A 22,680-nucleotide genomic window follows, 5' to 3' on the forward strand; every position below is an offset into this window, starting at 1 on the left:
GTGCTACGTACAAAAGACAGGGAGAAGCATATATATTTGTGTCATGGTAGGGGTGTGGGAGGAGCCAAGTGCAGAGATATAACGAAAAGGGTTTTACTGTAATTGTGTGTGCATAAAAGAAAAAGGGGAAATTAAACAAGAGAGCGCCCTTTCAGCGCAACAAAGCTAACTAAATAATGCCTGTTTGAAATAAAATAAAGACCGAAATAGAAACAGAAATCAAGAAAATTAAATTATTTTCTTTTCTCCTCAGCCTTGCAGGCTTTCCCTTATCTTTTCTTTCTTGCCTGGCAAGCTTTCTTTTATTTTCTGTTCTATTATTTTGTTTTCTTTTTCCCTTTTCAGCCTTGCAGGCTTTATTCTTATATATATATATATATATATTTACTCTTTCTTTTCAGCTTTGCAAGCTTTCTTTTATTTCTTTTCTTTTCAGCCTTGAAGGCTTTCTTTGATTTTTTTTCTTTCTTTTCAGCCTTGCATTTTTATTTTATTTTATTTTTCTTTCTTCTTTTCAGCTTTGCAAGCCTTTTTTTTCTTTTTTTTCTTTTTTCTCTCAGCTTTGCAGGCTCTCTTTTATTTCTTTTCTTTTCAGCCTTGCACACAGGAAATTTGGCAGTGTTAAATCAACACTGTTAGTGTTAAACTTTATACCCTCAGTGTTAATATAACACTAACAGTGTTGATTTAACACAGCCAAATTTCCTGTGCAGGCTTTCTTTTATTTTTTCTTTTCAGCCTTGCAGGCTTTCTTTTATTTTTTCTTTTCAGCTTTGCTCCGTGGAGCTACCGTTTACCGGTCACAGGGCATGAAGTCTGCGACAGCAGTCTGCTGGAAGCTCGCCTTTTTAAAGACGGGACCACAGCTGAGGCTGATGACGCGTGATTGGCTTCAGGTGGCCTTAATGATCCCTGTTCTAATGAACTCTCAGCCGGGTCCCTTCTTACCACCTTGGTGGGTTTATGGCGGCCTCTGGTGGCCGCTGCGGGAACTGGCTGAGCCCTAACATATTTGTACTCTAATGTAAATATAGATCACATATATTTAATATCAATTCTTAGTACATACAATCCAATATACCTGGTGTATAACAGTAATAGTGATACAGTTGTAATACTCATTATTAAATGTATTATAGTTTTACTGTGAGCATATTTAAAATATAAGGTCACATACATGAGTATATTTACTCATACAAGTATATTTAAAATAGTTCCATTTTAGTACAGTTAAGAACACTTAGCACAATTTAACTATTAGACTTTTGTACTATGTTTATACTGTAATTAAAGTATATTAAGTACAAAAAAAGGTGTTTTAGCATTTTATCACTCTTTAAATATACTGATTAATAATAAAGTGGCTACATGAACACTTTAGTGCACTATAGTATAAAAATGCTTATAGTATACTTTAATACACTTTTATTCACTAGGGGTATTGTGGTTATTATTACATATGTTTCCGTACACACCTGTTCACACTTAATACTGCACTTTATACTAATCAATCAGATCATCCACAAACCATCATTATATGGTACTACATGCAAAATAACAAATGTGACTTTTTTTTACTTCATTATTTTTTTATTATATTTTATGTATTTTTTTTTTAAAGACAGTTTTATTTCTGTTGGTCCATTCATCATAAAAATCTGATATAATATAAAGAACTGGTAACTTTTTATTATGCAATGAATAAAACTAGTAAAACTGGAGGTGTTGACTCACCTGATACAGCATTTCTTTCCTCAACGTGTTCTTCAGCTGTTTCTTTAAGAGGAAAATAAAGAGAAAGGATAGTTTAGATTATATTCATTGTAAACACAGATATACTCTCATCATTTCCCTACAAAAGATTATACATTTATCTTCTACAGCTTTGAATTATGGGAAAACTGTTTCCAGTCTAGCTCACTCAATTCAACTCAATTCAACTCTGTCTTTATTAATCAGCTGATTTAGACCTGTAACAATAATTATCCCCACTAGCAATATATCGTTCAATATATAGATATGATGACTTTCTTTAATAGGAGTTTATTAACGTGAATCAACAGATATGACGACTTTGTTTTAAAAACGAATGTAATAAATAAAAAACACATTTTTAATTTAATGATATTTTAATCACTATGCTATTGTGGTATTATAATATCTAGGGCATATATTGGCCTTAAACTGACATTAATATCATTAATCGCAATTATTTGTTAGATAATATCATCCAATAAACAATAGCTATTGTGACAGGCCTACGCTGATTGGCTGCTGGTTGGATCAGATGTGTTAGAAAAATAGATAAAATATATGTAAATTGAGACATAAATGTATTTGCTTAAATTAAGCAAAAAGATCTGCCAATTTGGTGAGCAATTATTTCTCAGTAAAATTTATTAAAAAATCACAAAGTCTAAATTATGCCTTAAATCAAGCAAAAAATCCTTATTTTTGGCTTAAATTGTACACAAGAGTCGGAATAATTTGACTGGTGACTTTCTGTGCTTATTTTGAGTCAAATTACTTAAAATAAAGTGAAAGTATCTTCTAAGTAAGATTTAGTATATAAGATTATATATACAGCTCTGGAAAAATAAGAAACCACTTAAATACTGGAATATAATCAAGAGGAAGGTGGATGATCACAAACCATCAAACCACCAAACTGAACTGCTTGAATTTTTGCACCAGGAGTAAAGCAGCATAAAGTTATCCAAAAGCAGTGTGTAAGACTGGTGGAGGAGGAGAACATGAAGCCAAGATACATGAAAACTGGGATTAAAAACCAACCAGGGTTATTCCACCAAATATTGATTATTTCTGAACTCTTAAAACTTTATGAATATGAACTTGTTTTCTTTGCATTATTTGAGGTCTGAAAGCTCTGCATCTTTTTTGTTATTTCAGTCATTTCTCATTTTCTGTAAATAAATGCTCTAAATGAGAATATTTTTTTTGGAATTTGGGAAAAATGTTGTCTGTAGTTTATAGAATAAAACAACAATGCTGCCATCTAGTGGTCACTGTTTAATCACAACACAAATTGAACCCCTTCTGACACCAATCTTCACATTTAAGCTAATAATTAAGTATCGATACTTAAAAACAGTATTTCAAAAACAAAAAATATTGTGATACTTCTATATAATCAGATTTTTATACACCCTTACCGTGTACTGAGAGCTCCACACTCTGAATAAAGACTCTTTTGGACTGTAGGGATCTTTTCGGCCGTTTCACCAGCAGGTAACTCTGATAAACTCCAGCATCTTCAGCTTTAACCTCCTTCAGAACCAGAGAACAGTTTCCTTTCTTCAGTTTATCTTCAGGAACATCAACCCGACCTTCATACCCCTCCCCCTCATAATGCTCCTCCCCCAGACGCTCAAACACCGTCTCAGAAAACATTCTCCACTCGATGTACAGGTTCTGATTGGACGACGGAGTGCTGGAGACTGCTGTCCAATCACACGGCAGAACAACCGAGGATCCAGCGTTCACCGTCATGAAGATCGGAGACTGAGCTGAGAGAGGATCTGAGGTGGAAACATTAAAATTTAAAAACAAGTTTAGAAGGTTTTTTGGAAATATTAGGAGATTTATAGGCTGAATATCATATAGAAACTATTGAGACACCTGATCATTCACAGGTTCTTCTTAAATTAAGGGTATTAAAAGAGTTTATCCTGATTTTCTTGGAGTAACTGTATCTATCTAGTATCTAAAAGTACTGGATGGAGCTCCACACTAACCCTAGCTCAATACTAGACATTTATACCCATTTAAAGCCCAAACCTGCTATTAGACAACTAGACTGTAAGCTGTGTGGATGCATGTGTGCATATGCACATCTGTATCATCGAGAAATGCACCTTAAAGCTAATTTAAAGTGTAACTAAACCTCCTGATTTTAGCTGACTCCACCCTCTTCAGCTTAAATACGAAAAATTGAGTAGTTTGGAAGGGGCAGTGGGTGATGTATGGGTTTAGAGGTGGGGCAGAAATTACCACAGTAAAATTGTTTTTTAAAGGTTAGGAAATGATTATACATTTTTAAGCAGTACTGGTATGTTTTATGAATTCAAAGAAACGCATTTTAGCATATTATTAATGAAAAATATATATATTGTTTAGTGCTTCTTTTAAAGCGACAGTCTGTACGTTTTTTTGACTTGGGGATTTGGAGCCCTCTCTGGTGAGAATGTGTAACTGCACAGAGCATGTGGAAGAGTAGAGGTAGTTGTTTGAGTATAAAATTGTTGAATTAATATAGTCAATTTATAAAATTCTTGCAAAATGTAGAGAATGATTACATCCAACAAACCTATCAGACCACACTGTTTTTCGAATGAAAATTCATCATAAGACACTGCAGTGCTGTGATTCCATTCATTACAATATTCTGTCCCTTCCCATCTCAGGAATACTACCGTTCTCAATAAAAAAATAATAAAACAAATCTTAAGGATCGCTGCTTTAAAACAGCTGATGTCAGAATTCAGTAGAAGAGGTGTTGAGTTGTTTACTCACCTATACAGAGGATAAACAACAAAACAGCTGTAGTGTACAGAAGTGAGGCCATAGTGTTTATACTCTTCTTTTTACGATGTGTTTTTCTAAAACAAAGATGAGAAATAACACATTAAAGCAGACCATACGAGCAGATCACATGATACAATATGTTCTTATTTAATTAATGCACAGTATTTTTTGCTGTATTGCACAGCCTCGACACTAGGGATTGTACAGTGAATTAAATAATTATTTGATCGCTGGTTTTGTAAGTTTGTCCACTCATAACGACAGTCTATAACTTTAAGGGCAGGTTATTTTTACGCAATCAAGTTTTTATTTAAAGTAACAATATATAATGCCTTGCAAACAGACAATGTTTTACTATGCCTTTTAAAACCCATCCACATCCAACCCATCACATTCAGTTCACCTGAACCACAACCATCCCTCCCCAAAGGGTAGGTAAATGTATATCAAAAATCTAATCCAGAAAATCAAGTTATATAAGTGTATTTGCATTTTGCAGAGAGAAATAGGTATTTGATCCCTCTGCAAACAAGACATAATACTCCTCTAAAACCATGGTTGGTGAGCTGATGATGATGATGATGATGATGGCCACTCCTTTGTTGCCTTGGCTGTATGTTTTGGGTCATTGTCTTGCTGGAAAGCCCAGCCACCACTCATATTTAACGTCCTGAAGGAGGTTTATGGTCCATGGCTCCATTCATTCTCCCACTGATGTGGGCTTTTAGGCTGATCTCTCACCTTCCTCACGATTGATTATACCCCACGAGGTGAGATTTAGCATGGAGCCCCATATCGATGTTGATTAACAGTCATTTTACATTTTCTCCATTTTCTTACTATTGCACCAACAGTTGTCTCTCACTCAGCACCGTACTCATGATTTTATAGCCCATTCCAGCCTGGTGTAGGTCTGTGACCTTGTCCCTGAAATCCTTAGAAAGCTTTTTGGTTTTGCCCATGTTGTACACTGCAATAACATTAATCTTAGCGTGAAATTATCTCATTTCACGGCAATAAATCTTTTTTTTTTTTTTTCGTACTAAGCATCGTAAGTGTAAGATTGTTTAGGAATATGATCTTATTCAGACTCACTTACAATGTTCACCTTATTTTAAGTACCCAAAATAAGCAGTAGTTGCAGTAATATATTCTCATGTAATAATATATTTTTCAGTGTTGTTTATATCACTGGAATATTGTGATATTATTCTAGATGTTATTTTAGAGCCATATCAGAAACCCCTACTTAACACTCGTGAGTTGTTATGTTATAGTTTAAACTACATGGAATTTTCATGGTGTTTCTATGACGTGATGTGTGGGTTCACCTGAAACCCAGGAAGCCTACATTCCACCCACATGACACCAATGACCTCAACATACTGTCAAAATAAGAGCACAGCCTCAACTATACATTTAATTACAGAGATTAAACTGAATAATGTGCAGCAAATATGTCATTTATTTATTTTGAACCCAAAATAAGCACTAAACATTACTAGTCAAGTTATTCTGATTCTTCTCTACAAATTTAAGCCAAGAAATTTAACTGGTCTGTAGGAGCCAGAACTCTTAATGGAACAATTATACAATGTGATGTCATTTTCTGGATTTTATTTTTTACTGTTAGAATAAACCTACCATTAAAAAGTAATAGACTGTTCATGTCTTTGTCAGTGGACAAACGTAGAACAAAATCAGCAAGGGATCAAATTAATTGAATTACTGTACACAGCATTATTCATCACAATACAATAATATATATATCATGAGAAAAAGGGTATTCTGTATTAAAAGCAGTCTATGAAGCTTTCAGGGCATTTCTGTATAATTGTTGTTTATTTTTGCGGTTTATATGCATAAAATATAAGCAGTAAATATTCTGCAGTCCAATATTGTGGTACATGTTTCGTTACATTACATTATTTTTATGTTATTATTTATTTAATTTTATTTTATTTTATAAAAAAACAGGCAAACAAAAAACAAAAATAATAAAAATAGAACAAAATAGAACAATAAAGTTGTACAAATTTGCTTTTGTTTCTAATGAATGAATAAAACTTACATAAAATATAAAATATTAAAAAGTATTTTGTTGCAGTAGTAGATTCTCAACAGTAATAATATATTTTTCAGTGTTGTTTATATCACTGGAATACTGTGATATTATTTTAGAGCCATTTCAGCTCTTCACCCCTGTTCAAAATTATGTTAGCATGTTATTAATTATACTATATATAACTATATGGAATTTTCATAAACAGGTTTATGAGTCACAAAAACCCCTTTGCTATAAATCAACACTGAATGGAACAGTGTAAATATATCTGACCTCACTGTGTTTCTGTGAAGTGATGTGTGGGGGTTTACCTGAAACTTGCCTATCGCTATGTTCCACCCACGTGACACCAATGACAGAAGTTGTAATACTTTAGGCCAGGGCTGGACGATAAAGCCAAAATATAATAAAAATTCCTATATCTGATATATATATACACACATATATAAGATATAGGAATTTGTAGTATATTTTGGCCGTATCGTCCAGCCCTGGCCTAAAGTATTGCAACTTCTTTAAAAACAACTTCAAAAATCAAATAAAATGGTTTTCACAATTTATATTTTGTTCAAATTTAAATCTCTGCTATCACTCTTACACAAATGTACCTCTTAAAGAAATATAGAAATCAACTCTTTTATTACTTTTATAAATGTAAAGTACAATAAAATTCCTAAATTCTAATTTTTTTCCTGTCTAAAAGTTAAGTTGTTCTGTTGTTTTAAAAACTGCATAAAGAAGGGATATAATATCCAAGCTGTTCTTTATGTCCCTGCAGTTTCATCCAACATCATCCAACATTATAACATTTTATAACATTTCTTTCTTCCCCTGATGTTATTTTAGTGTAACTGGTCATCACAGTAATTTAGCAGACTGATTAATAGACTATTCAGACAGTCACATAGGGAATATAGAAATTTTATTGAAATAAAACTAAATTAATTATTTTACTGGAACTGAAAAATAGATATGCTACCAACAAAAAATATATGAGTTATGCCTCAAACCTGAAATATAAATATGGCTGAATACATATTTTATCTTAACTGTTAAAAGAAACATTTAGGGAAAAAAATTGAGTTTGTTAATTGCAAATGCAAGCTTATTTAATAAAAATATTTTCTTGCCTAAAAAACACTTTGCTCTGTGCTTTATTATCATTATAAACATGATTAATTACAAATGTTTTAAGTTTTCATTCAAATTTGCATATTGATGATGCATTCACTTAATAAATTATGATACATTGATCTCCCTACACAAAAGTAGATAGGAGTAGTACAAAGTATCTGTATTGGTATCGGTATTGGCAATAATGTCCCTGTATTATTTACTTGGTATTGGATCAATAGCTGTATCGCTATCTGCAGTATCGCACAGCCCTGTAATGTACATCACTATCATAATCTCACTTTAGATAAAAGCAGCCGCTAAAAGAAATGTAATGTAATGTAAATACTGTCGGACTTGATGCCCCCGACCCCATGTTTAACAGTGCTGTTAATAAAAAGCCCCTCCTACAGTATGATAGTAGTATAGGTGCAGTGTTGAGGTTCTTACCTGTGTAGAGAGGTAGCTGTAGTATCTGTAGTGTATGTGTATAGTATATTTCACTCTGGTGAACAGAGCAGCTGAGTTTCATTTATATACTCACACACACACTTTCACTTTCACTCACCCTCTCAAAACAAAACTACGTGCTTCCCCTTGCAGAACCAAAAGTACCTTGAACCTTTGTCTCATGTATTTTAATGAGATTTTAAGTGATAAACAAACACAAAGTATTTCATAAGTGTGAAGCAAAATGAAAATGATACATGGTTATCAACATTTTTATCAAATTAAAAATCTGAAAAGTGTGACGTGCAAAAGTATTCAGTCTTTGCTCTAAAACCCCTAAAACCCCCAAAATCAAGTGCAAACCAGTGTTAATTTTGACAAAAAAATTTGATTTAGTTTTAGTCATAATTTAGTCATCTGAAATCTTTTTAGTTTTAGTCGACTACATATCATAAGAATATAGTCGATTAAAACAACAGTCAATTTAGTCGACTAAAATGTAAAGGGTGTAAATGTAAATGATTAACTACACACTTATAAATATTAAACATTTATTAACCAGTTGTGTAATGTTGTTAATGTTTGAATGTGAAATATATTCATATTTATATATGATTTAATGTATATTATTATTATTATTGTAGGTGTGTGACTATTAATATATTACATTTAAAATTTTGCTCTAGAAATCAGGTCATAAAACATCTGAATAGTTTAATTATAGTTTAAACAGAGCTGTGGAGGAAAAACAGCTTTTAAATGATCTAGTTTTATCTCCAGCACTAACCCAGCACACCTACTGGAGCTACAGTCTATAAATGAGATCAAAAACACACCTTCACACACTGTGCTGTAGAGATGCTCTCAGGATGTACTGAGAGACTTCATGAGTTAAAGTGAGAAACTGATGAGAAAGTGCTGTAAGAAACTTTACACAGACTTTTGGGTTCATAGATTCACTTATTTTATTGTTATATTTTCGCTACATCTTTTTCCTTTCTGACCTGTTCCTGCTGTAACACTATATGTTTCTCACTGAGGGATTAAACAGATGATCTTATATTAATGAGTGAGTTAATCTGTATCAGTAACATTAATATACAGAACAGCAGTGGAGTCTTTTAGTACATTAGTATTAAAACGCGGATCTCTGCATGGAGATCTGTGTGACTCTGGTATGCAGAAGCTGAAAGATTAGTGGTGTTTTTACTGGAGATGGAGTCATTTTGTCACAGTTTACATTACATTTAGTTATCTTCTCGTTTTCGTCTTTAAAAAAAAAGCTTCGTTGACGAAAACTATGACATAACACCAGTGCAAACAACTGCCTTCAGAAGTCCCTGGAAAAGTGAACCCTTCCCTTTCAGACCTGCATTCATTACAATAGACATCATTTATTTTCTTTATTTTAAAATATGTTGTTGTAAATAACACTATGAACACTATTTGAGAGCTGTTTGTTGTCCATCAGAATAAATCATGATCCAGCCAATAAACAAGTTTATAAATCAATGAAACAGTAACTTGGCTCCACCCACGGCAAAAACACTGGAATAAAAAACAGTAGTTTAGTACTAGAGCCATTCATTAAGAGCAAAGTAACAGCTCATTTTTACTAATTATATATATATATATATTTGAAATATTAAATATCAAATGCAACGGTAATAAAAAAAAACATTCAATATTTAAGTTAATTGCATTTATATAGATTCTACAGTAGCGTCACGAATGAGGAGGGTGAATGTAAGTGCTGATATATATTTTTCAATTAATTTAATAAACAAGATAAATGAAAAAACTGAAAACAAACACGGGTAGCGCAAAAACTTAGGAATAGAAAAAACTAGAATAACACTAAGTAGTGATGGGATGAACGACACTGGTGCGTCAGCACTGCGCCAAGCGCACAAGCGTGAAACCCCGTATTGGTGCGTGTATTGCTTTAAACAAATATCACATGACCGATACAGGAAGTGTATGGCTAAGGTGTGACAAGTAGAACATTAGAGTCTTTTTTCTGTGCATTACAGATCAAAAAAACGATATTCTCACTTTTTCATCACTGGAGATAATTCAGGTCTAAATGAGTTAATAGAGTTAATCCAGCTGTGTGTAATTCAGTCTCAGTATAAATACAGCTGTTCTGTGAAGACCTCAGTGGTTTGTTAGTGAACACTAGTGAACAAACCGCATCATGAAGACCACACTGTAAGAAATGTCCTTGTATAATTACAGTAAAATACTGGCAGCAGGGTTTCCAGCTCTTTACCGTAATTTTTACAGTTTCTGTCCTGTATTCTGAATTACAGTTTCTTACTGTTTTATTCAAAACATGAAAATACCGTGAATTTGACAAAATACAGTAAAATACTGGCAGCAAGACTTCCAGCTTTTTACAGATTTTTTTACAGTTTTTGTGCTGTATTCTAAATTACAAATTAAGCTAAATTGAATAAACACAAAAACAGCATTAAATATGTAATAGTACATTTTTTATTAAACAAAATCACAGTATAATAACAACCTCAGCAGATACACTCAGTGAGTTATATAAACAATCTGGCCATCAAACCCCTCTCATTCTCAAGCTCAAAAAAAGTATTAAAAAAGTGTTGTTTTCTGGTAGAGGCCAGTTAAAATAAACTGAAATGTTTCTTTGAAAACAAAAATGCAAAAAAAAAACTAAAAAAAATCATTATTACTATCAGAGAGAGCATAGTGTGAGTGTGTGAACATTTAAATGAAGTCCCACTGAAAGTCCATGAGATGTTTTAGGAGTGTGGAGACACGAGGATTGACTGCCTGAGATTTCTTGTAGACGATTTTGCCTGTCTTCTTTGAGACCACCTTGCCCCAGATCGTCTTTGAACCCCTCTCTGGGTTTATCCCAATGAAGCGTCTGGAGATACAGCAGTATAAAATAGCATTCAGTTTTCAGACTTTTAGAGTGATTCAGGAAGAAAAAGACAGATATAAGAAACAATGTGTCTTACCTCTGAATAAACTCCAAAGTACAAGAGGCCTCCTCCTGGTACTGCAGATTGAACACGTAGTACATTGCAAACAAAGTTGCAAACCCGGTCAAGAACGTATGTAGGATGCCCTCACAAATGACACGACCCTCAAGACTAATCATCCATCCTTGAATGACCAGCTCCTCTCCTCGTTTGTATTTGCCAAGAGTGGCATTTCCTTTGTTCTCCTTCCCGCCTTTTTTTCTACACCTCTTTTAAGATCATTTATTTTTCCACCTGTTTTCCAGTCAAATATATGTTCCACAAGCACACCCTTTTATGTCACTAAACGAGAGTGCAATATAAATAATAGTAAAGCACATTCATAATGATTAATCAAATAAAAAACTAAATATAAACATATCTGCATAAACAAATATAAATAAAATATCCAACACCTCCCTCTCCCGTAACATTTACACCACATTTTGTATTTAAATAAAATTAGTAAGCCTCATTTTTTACTTCTTTTTTTTTTGGACAGTTTTGATTAATTTGGTCATTTACACACACAGCTTGTCTAATTTATTTTTAATTATTTAAACACACAACTACTGGATTACTGGCATATTTTGTATTAAAAATCAGCAAAAATTACTTAACTTACATTATGATACTAAAACATTATGATATTATAAAAATGACCATCAGACATTACAAGCTATCATATATTATTGTTGCTTACAAACATCTCTTTCCTTAGTCTGCTCCCACGACATACCAAAACAGTATCTGTATATTACATGTTACATTCCAAGCCCCTTGGCTGCGCACATCTATAACTACGGCACATCTACACTGTAAACCCGAACAGTATTGTTAACTAATAAACTTTATTTGTGTAACAATCAAATCTTGTTATTTAGTTAACCCAGCATTAAGGTTTTGAGCTGTCTGAACGTTTCGTTATGTTTTAATTTGAAATTAGTACACTTTTTTGAGTAATGATTGTCAATAACATTATAATTTATGAGTATACGACGTTACGCATTTCCTGACGTCACCAACCACGACTGGTGTCCCAGATTCACTCTTCACGGTGCTTGAAGATGGCGGCGCGTTAGCGGGCGAGAGCCGAAATAAGTTCTCGAGCTAAACGGGTAAGTAGCTGTTTTTTTATACGGAAATTAAGAAAACACACCGTTTGGGCGTCTTTAGTTTTTCCAAACTTGAATATATGACTGTATCAGCTTGGTAAAAGTGGCATTAGTTGTAAGCTAACGAAGCTAGCACTATATATCGTTCCTGAAATAGTTAAGCTAGGTTAGCTAGCTAGCTAGGTCTCGCCAGTCAGTCGTCAACAAAAATACGTTTACTTCCCTGAAACTTCTCACCCCTGCTTCTATTAGCCGTTAAGTGTTTTAATGTTAACCTAACTATGTAAAATTGGCTTCCTTCCTTATCGTTAAGTGCCCTGGTTATAGCATGATAGTTATTTAGCTAACGCTAGCTAGCTAGCGCGTTAGTTGGCGCGGTTTAGCTGCAGCGGCTAATTCGAGAACGAAAAACGTTGCCATTTATTGTTAAAACTCGACCTGATCATGAAATCATGCAAGAGTTTACAACCAATGCAAGCAGCACCACCGTCTACAAACGTCAGATAGTTACAAAACGCACAGACGGTCTACGAGCGCTAGGCCCGCTAAGAACCACGGTGTTTCCTGCACCGCTGGCCGAAAGAGAGGTACTCCTAAGCGGTTCGCGTTGAGACCGAGTCACGGTAAGAAAATTGTTCGCGCTAAGCTAATTCAGTATTTTTTTTTTTACAATTTAGATAAAATGTATGTCATTATTCTTAACGGGATATAAAATGGTTGATATGTGAATGAGTTTTTAGTTATATCGCACAGCCCTACTATGTAACTTAGTTAATGCACAACGATATGAACGATTGGCAACGAAAATTAATAAAATGCTTGTTTTTAAGCAAATCAGCGCGCTAAAACAAGTTAGAAACAAATACAAAACTTTACATTTCTTTGTTTTTAGTTCGTAACGTTAGGTGTGGAGAATTTCTGTTTGAAGACCCAATTCAGTTTTCACAACAGGAAATTCTGCATTTCTGTACTTGCTTGTTCAATTTAACATGAACATTATCATCCCTTTACTAGGATTTTGTAATTAAATAAAATATCAGCATCAAATTATTTTTTTTAAACCTCTAAATTAGATTTTATTTCATCAATGTTTTTTTTTTCTTCTGCAGGATTGTGTGCCAACAGTTTCCTTCAGTGTCATCTAAGGTACGTTTTGAATTTTGAAAAATATTTCTAAAATATCTTGCGTTTGTTTTTACACACATTTTTACACACATTTATATTTCTAGGTCAGATTGTTCAATGGCGTTGTTCGATGGCGTGGAACTGCAAGTTGTGTTTTGTATCCTTAGATACCAGGGCAAAATTATTAATGCACTATCGTTTGCAACATAGTCATTATTCAAGAATTAGCCCTTTGCCGTGTCTTTATGCCGATTGTATTTGCACTTTTCATTCATTTACTGCATTGAAAGCTCATTTGTCACGGTCTCATAAGAATGTGGGCAGATTAGAAACAGAAGAAGCAGCACATGTATTTTTCTCATGCCACATGTGTACCTGTAAGCAGCCCTTTTCTGAAGAAGCACTGTTTGGTCATTTGAGAAGTCACTTGCGAAAACATGAGATGGTACCATGCCCATTCAAGAACTGTAATTACCGCACAAATGTGTATTCTTCATTTAACGCCCACAAAAGTAGAAAACACATGGGTAGTTCAGACTATGATGATAGTGTGGTGTCAGCTGAGAGTGGTAGTGCTCCAGCAACATCCTCTGCTGACTGTGACGAAGGACCTACTCAGTGTGAGAGCTCAGGCTCCTTAGACCTTCTTGAGGTTGAAAGTCAATGTGATGCTGGTAATTTGAGAGCAGAGTTGCAACGCAACTTGGCATCATTGTTTCTAAAGATGCAAACTGTTCTCCATGTATCCAACATGGCAACTCAGGAAATAATAGAGCATTTATCTCAGATATTTGCACTGTCCCAGCCCCTCATCAAGAAGACTATTAGTGATGTCTTGCAAAGTTTTGACGTTCCTGTTACTGAAGCATCTATTGAACAGGTAGTCAGTGCTGTTATGGACAGTAACATTTTGACCAGTTCAACAGCTGAAGGCCAAGACTTATCTTCGGCCAAGAGACGAAAGACTTACGTTGAGAAAAATTTCCCAGTAGTTGTGCCTACGCAGTATGTGCTAGAGCCAGGACACACAGTTGTGCATGTTTCAATCCTTGAAATGATTCAGGAAATGTTCAGACATACAGACATTCTGGACAAAGTAAAAGAGACAACAACATCACCAAAGGGACATTATGTGAGTCACCAAGATGGGTCCTATTTTAAAGACAATGAGCTGTTGTCTTTTTCAGAGGATTTAACACTGCCTCTCATCTTGTACACTGATGACCTTGAAATAGCAAACCCACTTGGCACTTCAAGGAAAATCCACAAGTTAAGTGCAGTGTACTGGGTACTTGCTGATCTGCCTGTTAAATACAGGTCATCCTTGCATGTGATTCAGCTAGCAACTTTGTGTAAAGTTTCTGACATTCAGAAATTTGGCTATGAGAGAGTACTTGCTCCTCTGTTAAAAGACCTTTGTACTCTAGAAGAAGACGGTGTATTCATTGAGTCCATTGGTAAGGCAGTTCGGGGGACTGTCATGTGTGTAGTGTCTGACAATCTAGCTGCACATTCTCTAGCAGGCTTTACAAAGTCCTTCAGGGCAAAATATTTTTGCAGATTTTGCAAAGCTACTCAAGATCAAATGCACACTTGTGAAGTTGGAAGTGGGGAATTTTGTCTGAGGACAAAAGCCAGCCACGATTTCGATGTGCATGCTGTGACGCATGGGGAAAGTCAGGATCAGTGTGGGGTTCAAGGAGATTGTGTTCTCAACCAGAGACTGAAACATTTTCATACAGTCACTGGTTTTCCACCTGATGTTCTACATGATCTTCTTGAGGGCATTGTGCCCGTAGAACTTGCCCTGTGTATAGGGGAGATGATCCGTTGCAAATACTTTACTCATGAGTATTTAAACAAAAGGATTCTGTCTTTTCCATACCAGCACGCAGATAATGTTGACAAACCAAAGCCTATCCCAAAAACATTCACTGTAAAGAACACAATAGGCGGCAATGGTCATGAAAATTCCACGTTGCTTAGACTGCTCCCTTTGATTATTGGTGATAAAATTCCAGAAGGAGATGGAGCATGGGCAGTTCTCATGGATTTGAAAGAGATAGTTGAGTTGGGGCTATCCTTGACATTTACAGAGGAAACAATTCAGTATTTGCAGACAAAGATACAGGACCATAGACGGATGCTGCTGGAGGTTTTTCCTCGTTTCTCACTCCGCCCTAAACATCACTACCTTGAGCATTACCCTGATCTCATACGCTGTTTTGGGCCAGTTGTCCAGCTGTGGACAATGAGATTCGAGGGCAAACATCGCTTTTTCAAGCGGGTTGTTCAGGACACACAGAACTTTAAGAATGTGCTAAATACATTAGCAACCAGGCATCAACACATGGTAGCATACCATCTCAGTGCCCCGTCATTCTTTAAGCCACACCAGCAGACATCTAAGGTCTCATCTGTGATGGTGTCGATGCTTCCTGATATTGCAAAGGCATACATTGTACAAAAAACAGGCAGCAGCATGATTTACAGCACATCAAGGGTCAACATTGATGGAACTGATTATGATGTGGGAATGTTTGTGTCAGTGGGACAGGTGGGAGAACTGCCTCTGTTCTGCAAAATTGAACAGATATTTCTTGTTAACACTGAGGTTGTTTTTCTTTGCCAAAAACACACATCACACTACATTGAACACCTGCGGTCATATGAACTTTTCCCAGGGAGTTTGACAGTTCACACAGTATCGCAGCTCAATGACCAACTACCTCTCTCTGCCTACAACACACAAGGAAGACTACTCATTACACCGAAACGATACATTTTAGTGTAGATCACATTATACAACATGTATTCCTGTATGTATATTTCACGAATTACACAGGATGATGGCAGTTTGAAGAGACATCCTTATACAGTGGCGTTAAAAAGTATTTGCCCCACTTACAGATTTCTTTTCTTTTTGCGTTTTTGTCATACTTACATGTTTCAGATTATCAAACAAACTTTAATATCCAACAAATATAACCTGAGTAAATATAAAAAACAGTTTGTTTGATAATCTGAAACATTGTAAGTATAACAAAAACGCAAAAACTAAAATCTGTAAGGGGGCAAATACTTTTTCACGCCACTGTATACCAATCATTATGACCATTTTTTCAGCGCCACTGATCATATAGGACCATTTGTAGATCTCTAATCACAGGTTGTAGTCCTTCTATTGATCTGCATACTTTATTATCCTGCTTTCACTCTGTTCTTCAATGATTAGGACCCCAGAGATATGAGTGGATCAGACGGCACAGTGCTGTCACTGCTGGACTGAATAGTTTACAATGTCATATATGCTTAGTGGAGCTCCAAAGATGTGTAATGGGTATAGAAACAAGGTGGTGTTCATATTAGTCTAGTCAGTGTATAATTTGCTTTAATCAAAATGCATGTATCTTTTTATTGTGTGTTGAAACAGAACATTGGCACTGAGATGGCTACTCCACAAAAAATTGTACTCCGTGTACATATTGCCACAGACGTCGCCATGAAGCTCACTCTAAATGAGCGTCCAAAGTCAGTTGAAGAACTGAAGAGCATAATGAAAGAGAAGTTCAAGCCAAAACTGAATAGTGACTTCGACCTTCAGTATGAGGATCCTGACTTTGATGGACAACTTAGTGTCCTTGTGGACATGGAAGAATTGCCAGAAAAGGGTACATTGAAAGTAGTGAGAGCGGAATGTGATGAAAGTTCAACTGCAAGTTCTGATACAGACATACTTCCACATGCACCTTTGACCCTGCGTCAGAAGAGCTGGCCTGATTCTTTTCCTGTGCCAACTTTTTCTTTTGAAGTTGAACACGTACTTGAAGAAGGAAACAGGTCTGGAAAGCCACTGATATTATCAAGAGCCCAAAAGCACAACATCCTGGAAAAAATGGCTGAAACGATGCACAGCTTCAAACCTTACCCAAATGACAAGGAAGTGGGGAAGGCAGCTGAAGCTCTAGTTACCGTACATCCGTGCCTCAGAGAGCTTGGAAGTGACACTGGTTGGTATGGATGGAAAGTTAGTTTGAAATTTAAGATGGGGAATTTTCGTTCAAAGCTGGCCAGGTCTGGATGTGCAGAAGTGTCTGTCAATGTGGGAAAGAGGAGCAAGAATAATCCTGACAGTGATCACCCCCATTCCAGTATTAAACGAGCCCGGCTTTCTGAGGTTAACTTTCTGCCCAACTTTCCCAAGGGAGAGAACCAAGATACTCTGAAAGACGTACAACTTCAAATCGTACAAGAACTTGAAAAGGCAGAGAGAAACCAGGTATTGATTGCAAAACTAATGCAGACGTCCTTTGCTCTTCGTCGGCAAGATATTGTGAAGGAAGATCTACCGGTGAAGGATATTTTGACGAGCTGGCCAGCCCTACGAATGGAGTCACAGGTAATAACTGTACTAAATTTAGTGTGGCCATACTCAATTATTATTATTTTTTACACAAAATCTCACCCAAACTCTGTTTAATTGTGTTTAAATGTTATAACCTTTCTTGCAGCACACAATAACTATAGCTAATATATAGCTAATATAGTCTACACTATATAACTTAAGTCATCAGGGTGTTGTGCCATTCACACTACACGACTGATGACATAGGTTCATGCATTATAATATTTTAACAGTGAGAAATTGCAGACTCATCTGGCTGCTCTCTAGAAACACTTTTTATTAACCAAAGAGTGTTTTGTCTGTAATCAACAGAAAAGGTCAGTGACTGAAAACTTGACCAAAATTTTGTAGTGTGCTAGTAGTTAGGTGCCTGACACATGTCTTATAGAATACTTACGTATTTGTGTCCCTGCAGGTGTTTGCGGAATTCCACCGCATAACCAACGTGAATTTGAGGAACCAGTTCTACTCGGAATTGGACCGTTGCACACCACGACTGATCGCCTTGTTGAGGCAGAAGGCACTACACACCGGCAAGATGGCATTGGCGCTACGCAAGCTACTTGAGACTTATGATCGCCAGGTATGTTTGGGATGTATCTTGCAAACAGCACTTTATTGATCACTTTTTGTGAAGACTTTTCACAGTATTGCAGAGCAAAGCCATCTAACAAATCAGTACACCATTATCAGTAGGGGTGTAACGGATTATCACGTATCTCACGGATCGGATCATGGCTATTTGTTTTATACTCTTAATAACCTTTTTTATTTTTTGTAATTGTTAATATCTAATGTATAATTATTTTTATATCTGAAAAATTGTACAGTAAAAAAGGTAGCATCTGATTGGCTGCAGTTGAGAATGATTTATACATTAATCCACTAATCCCTTGTGGTTTTGCTCTGGCCTGAAACATTACATACTTGAGTACCTGCCTGCGTGTGTGTAACGCTCCTCACACTCCGCTGTCAGTCACGCAACATTACGCCGGTTGTTTGGGCCGCAGCAGATAAATAATTATTGAATAATTATTTGACTTTTTTTGCCCTCTTCATGTTCATAAAGTTCTGGCTCAATGAGTGTACTGAAGTATGCACAAGGGGATTCCCCAGTGCGGCTCAAACACTTTCACCAGTTTGATCTTTTGACATGCTTGGCTGATGCTGCTTTAAACGTATTACTGCGGCCATATGGTCTGTAGCTGTGCTGTAGTGTAGTGCTTTGGCACGTACAGGTGCTGGTCATAAAATTAGAAAATCATTGAAAAGTTACCATATTCCAGTAATTCAGTTCAAAATGTGTAACTCATATTGTATAGATGTATTAAACACAGAGTGATCTATTTTAAGAGTTTATTTATTTTATTGTTGATGATTTTGGCTTACAGCTAATGAAAACCCAAAATCAGCGTCTTAATGCACATTTTCATTTTTTCCTTAAACATCTCGGATGTTAGCAAATTTTTTAAAGCACATATTTAAATAATTGTTAGGGAAGGCTTATCCTGGATTTAAGTGCTGGGATAGTGACTGGAATGGTCTCTCATATTTTGTCTCACAGAAGTAATTAACCCTGTCTAACAAAAATATTCATCCTTATTTCTGTTTAAAGCACAGTGCTGAATGTGTCAATCAATTTGTTAGTTAATAATGTTGACCGTTCCTAAGAGTTGGCTTGAAAAGCTATGAATTCATAATTATGTAATCATTTTAAAAATAATCATCTTAATATTTGTAAAGTTAATACAAAAATGTGGAATAATATGGATCTGAACCACTGTACTACCCAATTAAATTAAGAGGATAAGTGATGTATAGATATGATTTTGTTAAAACAGACTGTACTTAATGAACTATTTATTTTGATTTGTCAATCAAGGAGGAAAATGATGTCAACACAAAACGCACTTTGTTCCTTCGTGCACTTCCTATTTACCTGCGTGAGGATGCCTCAGAGTTCTTCAAGACTTACAATGTAAGCAGTGTCACAAGTATATATCAATTAAGACTTATTCAGTTTAGTCAACACGTTATAAAGTAAACAAGCTTAAATGTGTCTTCCAGGATTTCATGTAATTGTGAGAATTGTGTTAGGATAGACTTGCAAAAATACCATATTGTGTGGGGATAAAACATGTCTACTACTTCAGTGAATATTTTATAAATCTGGTCAAGTTATTTTAAAAAAACAAAAAAAAGAAGCAGTGTTGTGCCGAAATATACGACTGCAGGAGTCACACAGCATTAATAAAAACATCAACCTTGGTGCAGGTTTCAGGTGTCAAAAAAAACTTAGTTTTAAATTCATCTTGGGCAGTTAGATTGCAAGTGGACAGTATAGACACATGAACATTTACACTTGTTTATCATGTGTGAATAAGGGATCTAGCTGACCTGTTGTCTTATAAATTCTTGAATGCCTCTGTCACTTAAAATGATCCTAAAAAGGGCAACATGCATGGTTCTGTCAGTCAGGCTTTTGCTGAATTGTTTAAAAACTGTTTCACGAACCAATATCAATGTACATACTAATAACTCCTAATATACAATGCACCACGACTGGTCTACAATGAAACTGTATACAAGTCTGATTTGAGCAATAATAACCCTACAATTTATCATTTGACACCTGTCTATTGCATGTGTTTTGCAGCATGAAGAAGAGCCAGACATCGCCGACACTCCTGTCGCCCTTTTCACCACTGGTGAAAACTACTTCAGCTCTGACAGCTTCTTCCTTGTAGTTGAGGGAGAAGTTGTTGTGAGGGATCTTCCCAGGTTGCCTGATGCATTCATTGTGTCCTTTGGCTTGATCTATGCTTTTAATTTACAATACCCAAAGAAACTCATCCACATGTTCACATTTGTCCAGAAAGTACTGATGTTGCTGGATGATGGAAAACCACTAAAGCCATGTGTGCTCAATCTGAAAAATGAGTTGTTGAAAAACTGAACCAACCAACCATTTTAATTGCTGTTTTTTTTTTTTTTTTTCAATTATTATTATTATTATATATATTTTTACAGGGACATATTTAATTATAGAAGTGGACCCGTCATGATAACAATTTTTTACTGGACAATATATCACCCCAAAAATGATTGATAAACAATATTAGGGTCATTATATAAGTTGCAGAAAATTATGTTAATGTTGTAGTAATAATAATAATAATAATATTAATAATAACTAATACTACTACTAATAAAAAAAACTTGAAGTTGATATATGGGTTGATTGGCAGTAACAGTAACTTCTTGCTAAGAAAAGTATAACGGGTGTTAAGGAGTTTAGAAAAATAATTGAGGCATTATTGAACAGTAAATCAATAATGTTATTGTGACGGGATATTTAAACTCTTAACAATTATAGCCTTTATAATGGCAGCCCTTTTTTTTCTTTTCTCTGAATTGTGTAATTTCCTTTAATTTAGACAGCTTGTTTGTGTTATACCTTTGGATTGGTAGCCTGTAAGTGTGGTTTCTATTGGAATTGGGACTTGTATGGCAGCCTTTTGAAATGGTAGCCTGTGCTATAATGTTATAATTGCCTTTGTAATGGCAGTCTGTTTTATAATGTTATAATTGCTTTTGAAATGGCAGTCTGTTTAATAATGTTATTGCCTTTGAAATGGCAGTCTGTTTTATAATGTCATAATTGCCTTTGAAATGGCAGTCTGTTTTATAATGTTATTGCCTTTGAAATGGCAGTCTGTTTTATAATGTCATAATTGCCTTTGAAATGGCAGCCTGTTTTCTAATGTTATAATTGCCTTTGAAATGGCAGTCTGTTTTATAATGTCATATTTGCCTTTGACATGCCAGCCTGTGCTGTTATATTGCCTTTAAAATGGCAGCCTGTTGTATGTTACATTGCCTTTGAAATGTTGTTGAAGGACTGAACCAAGCAACCATTCTGATTGCTTAAATGCTTTTTTCCCCCATTATTGTTATTATATATATATATATTTTACAATTAAATATTTAATTATAGAAGTGGACCCGTCATTATGACATTTTTTTTACTGGACAATAAGAAAATTATCTTAATATTATAGTAATAATAATAATAATAACTAATACTATTACTACTACTAATAATAATAATACTTAAAGTTGATATATGGGTTGATTGGCAGTAACAGTAACTTCTTGCTTACAAAAGTATAATGGGTGTTATGCAGTTTAGAAAAACAATTGAGGCATTATTGAACAGTAATTCAAAGTTATTGTGACGGGATATTTCAACTCTAACAATTATTGCCTTTATAATGGCAGCCTTTTTTTTTTCTTCTCTCTAAATTGTGTAATTTCCTTTAATATAGGCAGCTTGTTTGTGTTATACCTTTGAAATGGCAGCCTGTTGTATGTAATATTGCCTTTGAAATGGCTTTTTTGTTATTGCCATCAGTAGGCAGTCTGTTTAAATTGTACAGCCGTTGAAATGGCAGAGTTTTATAGTTTTAATAAATAACTTATTTTGAAATGTGTGTAATTTCATGGTTTTTTAATTACTCAGTTGATTTTTGTTAAGTAACTGGTTGAAATAATGTTGACTAGGATTAGCTAAGAGTTTGGTGCACTTTAATCTTTTGAGTAGATTTTGCTAAAAGAAATAAGTTGCTTAAAATCATATATTTTGTGTTCAGATTAAGTTGGGGACAATATATGTTTATGTAATTATTACTAAAACCAATGTAGTATATAGTACTTGAGAAAAATGATTTTGAAAATGAAAAATATAAGTTCAGAAAAATCTTAATTTAAAATCTATATGTATATATATTTATTAAGTTAATTGTACTCAAAAAATATATAACATGAATTTAAAATTTATTAGGTAATCAGTTACAACAAAAG

The 22,680-nt window shown here is 34.8% G+C and overlaps 1 protein-coding gene across 4 annotated transcripts; it reads left to right on the top strand.

The window, feature by feature from the left end:
• The first annotated feature begins 11,989 nt into the window (after positions 1-11,989).
• LOC111193936 (sterile alpha motif domain-containing protein 3) lies at positions 11,990-22,306 on the top strand. Of its 4 annotated transcripts, XM_049472918.1 has the most exons (6): positions 11,990-12,290; positions 13,397-13,433; positions 16,846-17,811; positions 18,233-18,400; positions 19,700-19,795; positions 20,474-22,306. In XM_049472918.1, the coding sequence occupies exons 3-6, from the start codon at positions 16,861-16,863 to the stop codon at positions 20,771-20,773; spliced, it is 1,515 nt and encodes a 504-aa protein (XP_049328875.1). In that variant the 5' UTR covers positions 11,990-12,290; positions 13,397-13,433; positions 16,846-16,860; the 3' UTR covers positions 20,774-22,306. The 4 variants fall into 4 exon arrangements, with proteins under 4 accessions (XP_049328875.1, XP_022532176.1, XP_022532175.1 ...); XM_049472917.1 differs by lacking the exons at positions 11,990-12,290; positions 13,397-13,433 and having other exon boundaries at positions 16,208-17,811; XM_022676455.2 differs by lacking the exons at positions 18,233-18,400; positions 19,700-19,795; positions 20,474-22,306 and having other exon boundaries at positions 13,517-16,933.
• Positions 22,307-22,680: the final 374 nt, after the last annotated feature.

This window comes from Astyanax mexicanus, unplaced genomic scaffold, assembly GCF_023375975.1.
Source record: "Astyanax mexicanus isolate ESR-SI-001 unplaced genomic scaffold, AstMex3_surface scaffold_31, whole genome shotgun sequence".
Classification (NCBI taxonomy): Eukaryota; Metazoa; Chordata; class Actinopteri; order Characiformes; family Acestrorhamphidae; genus Astyanax; species Astyanax mexicanus.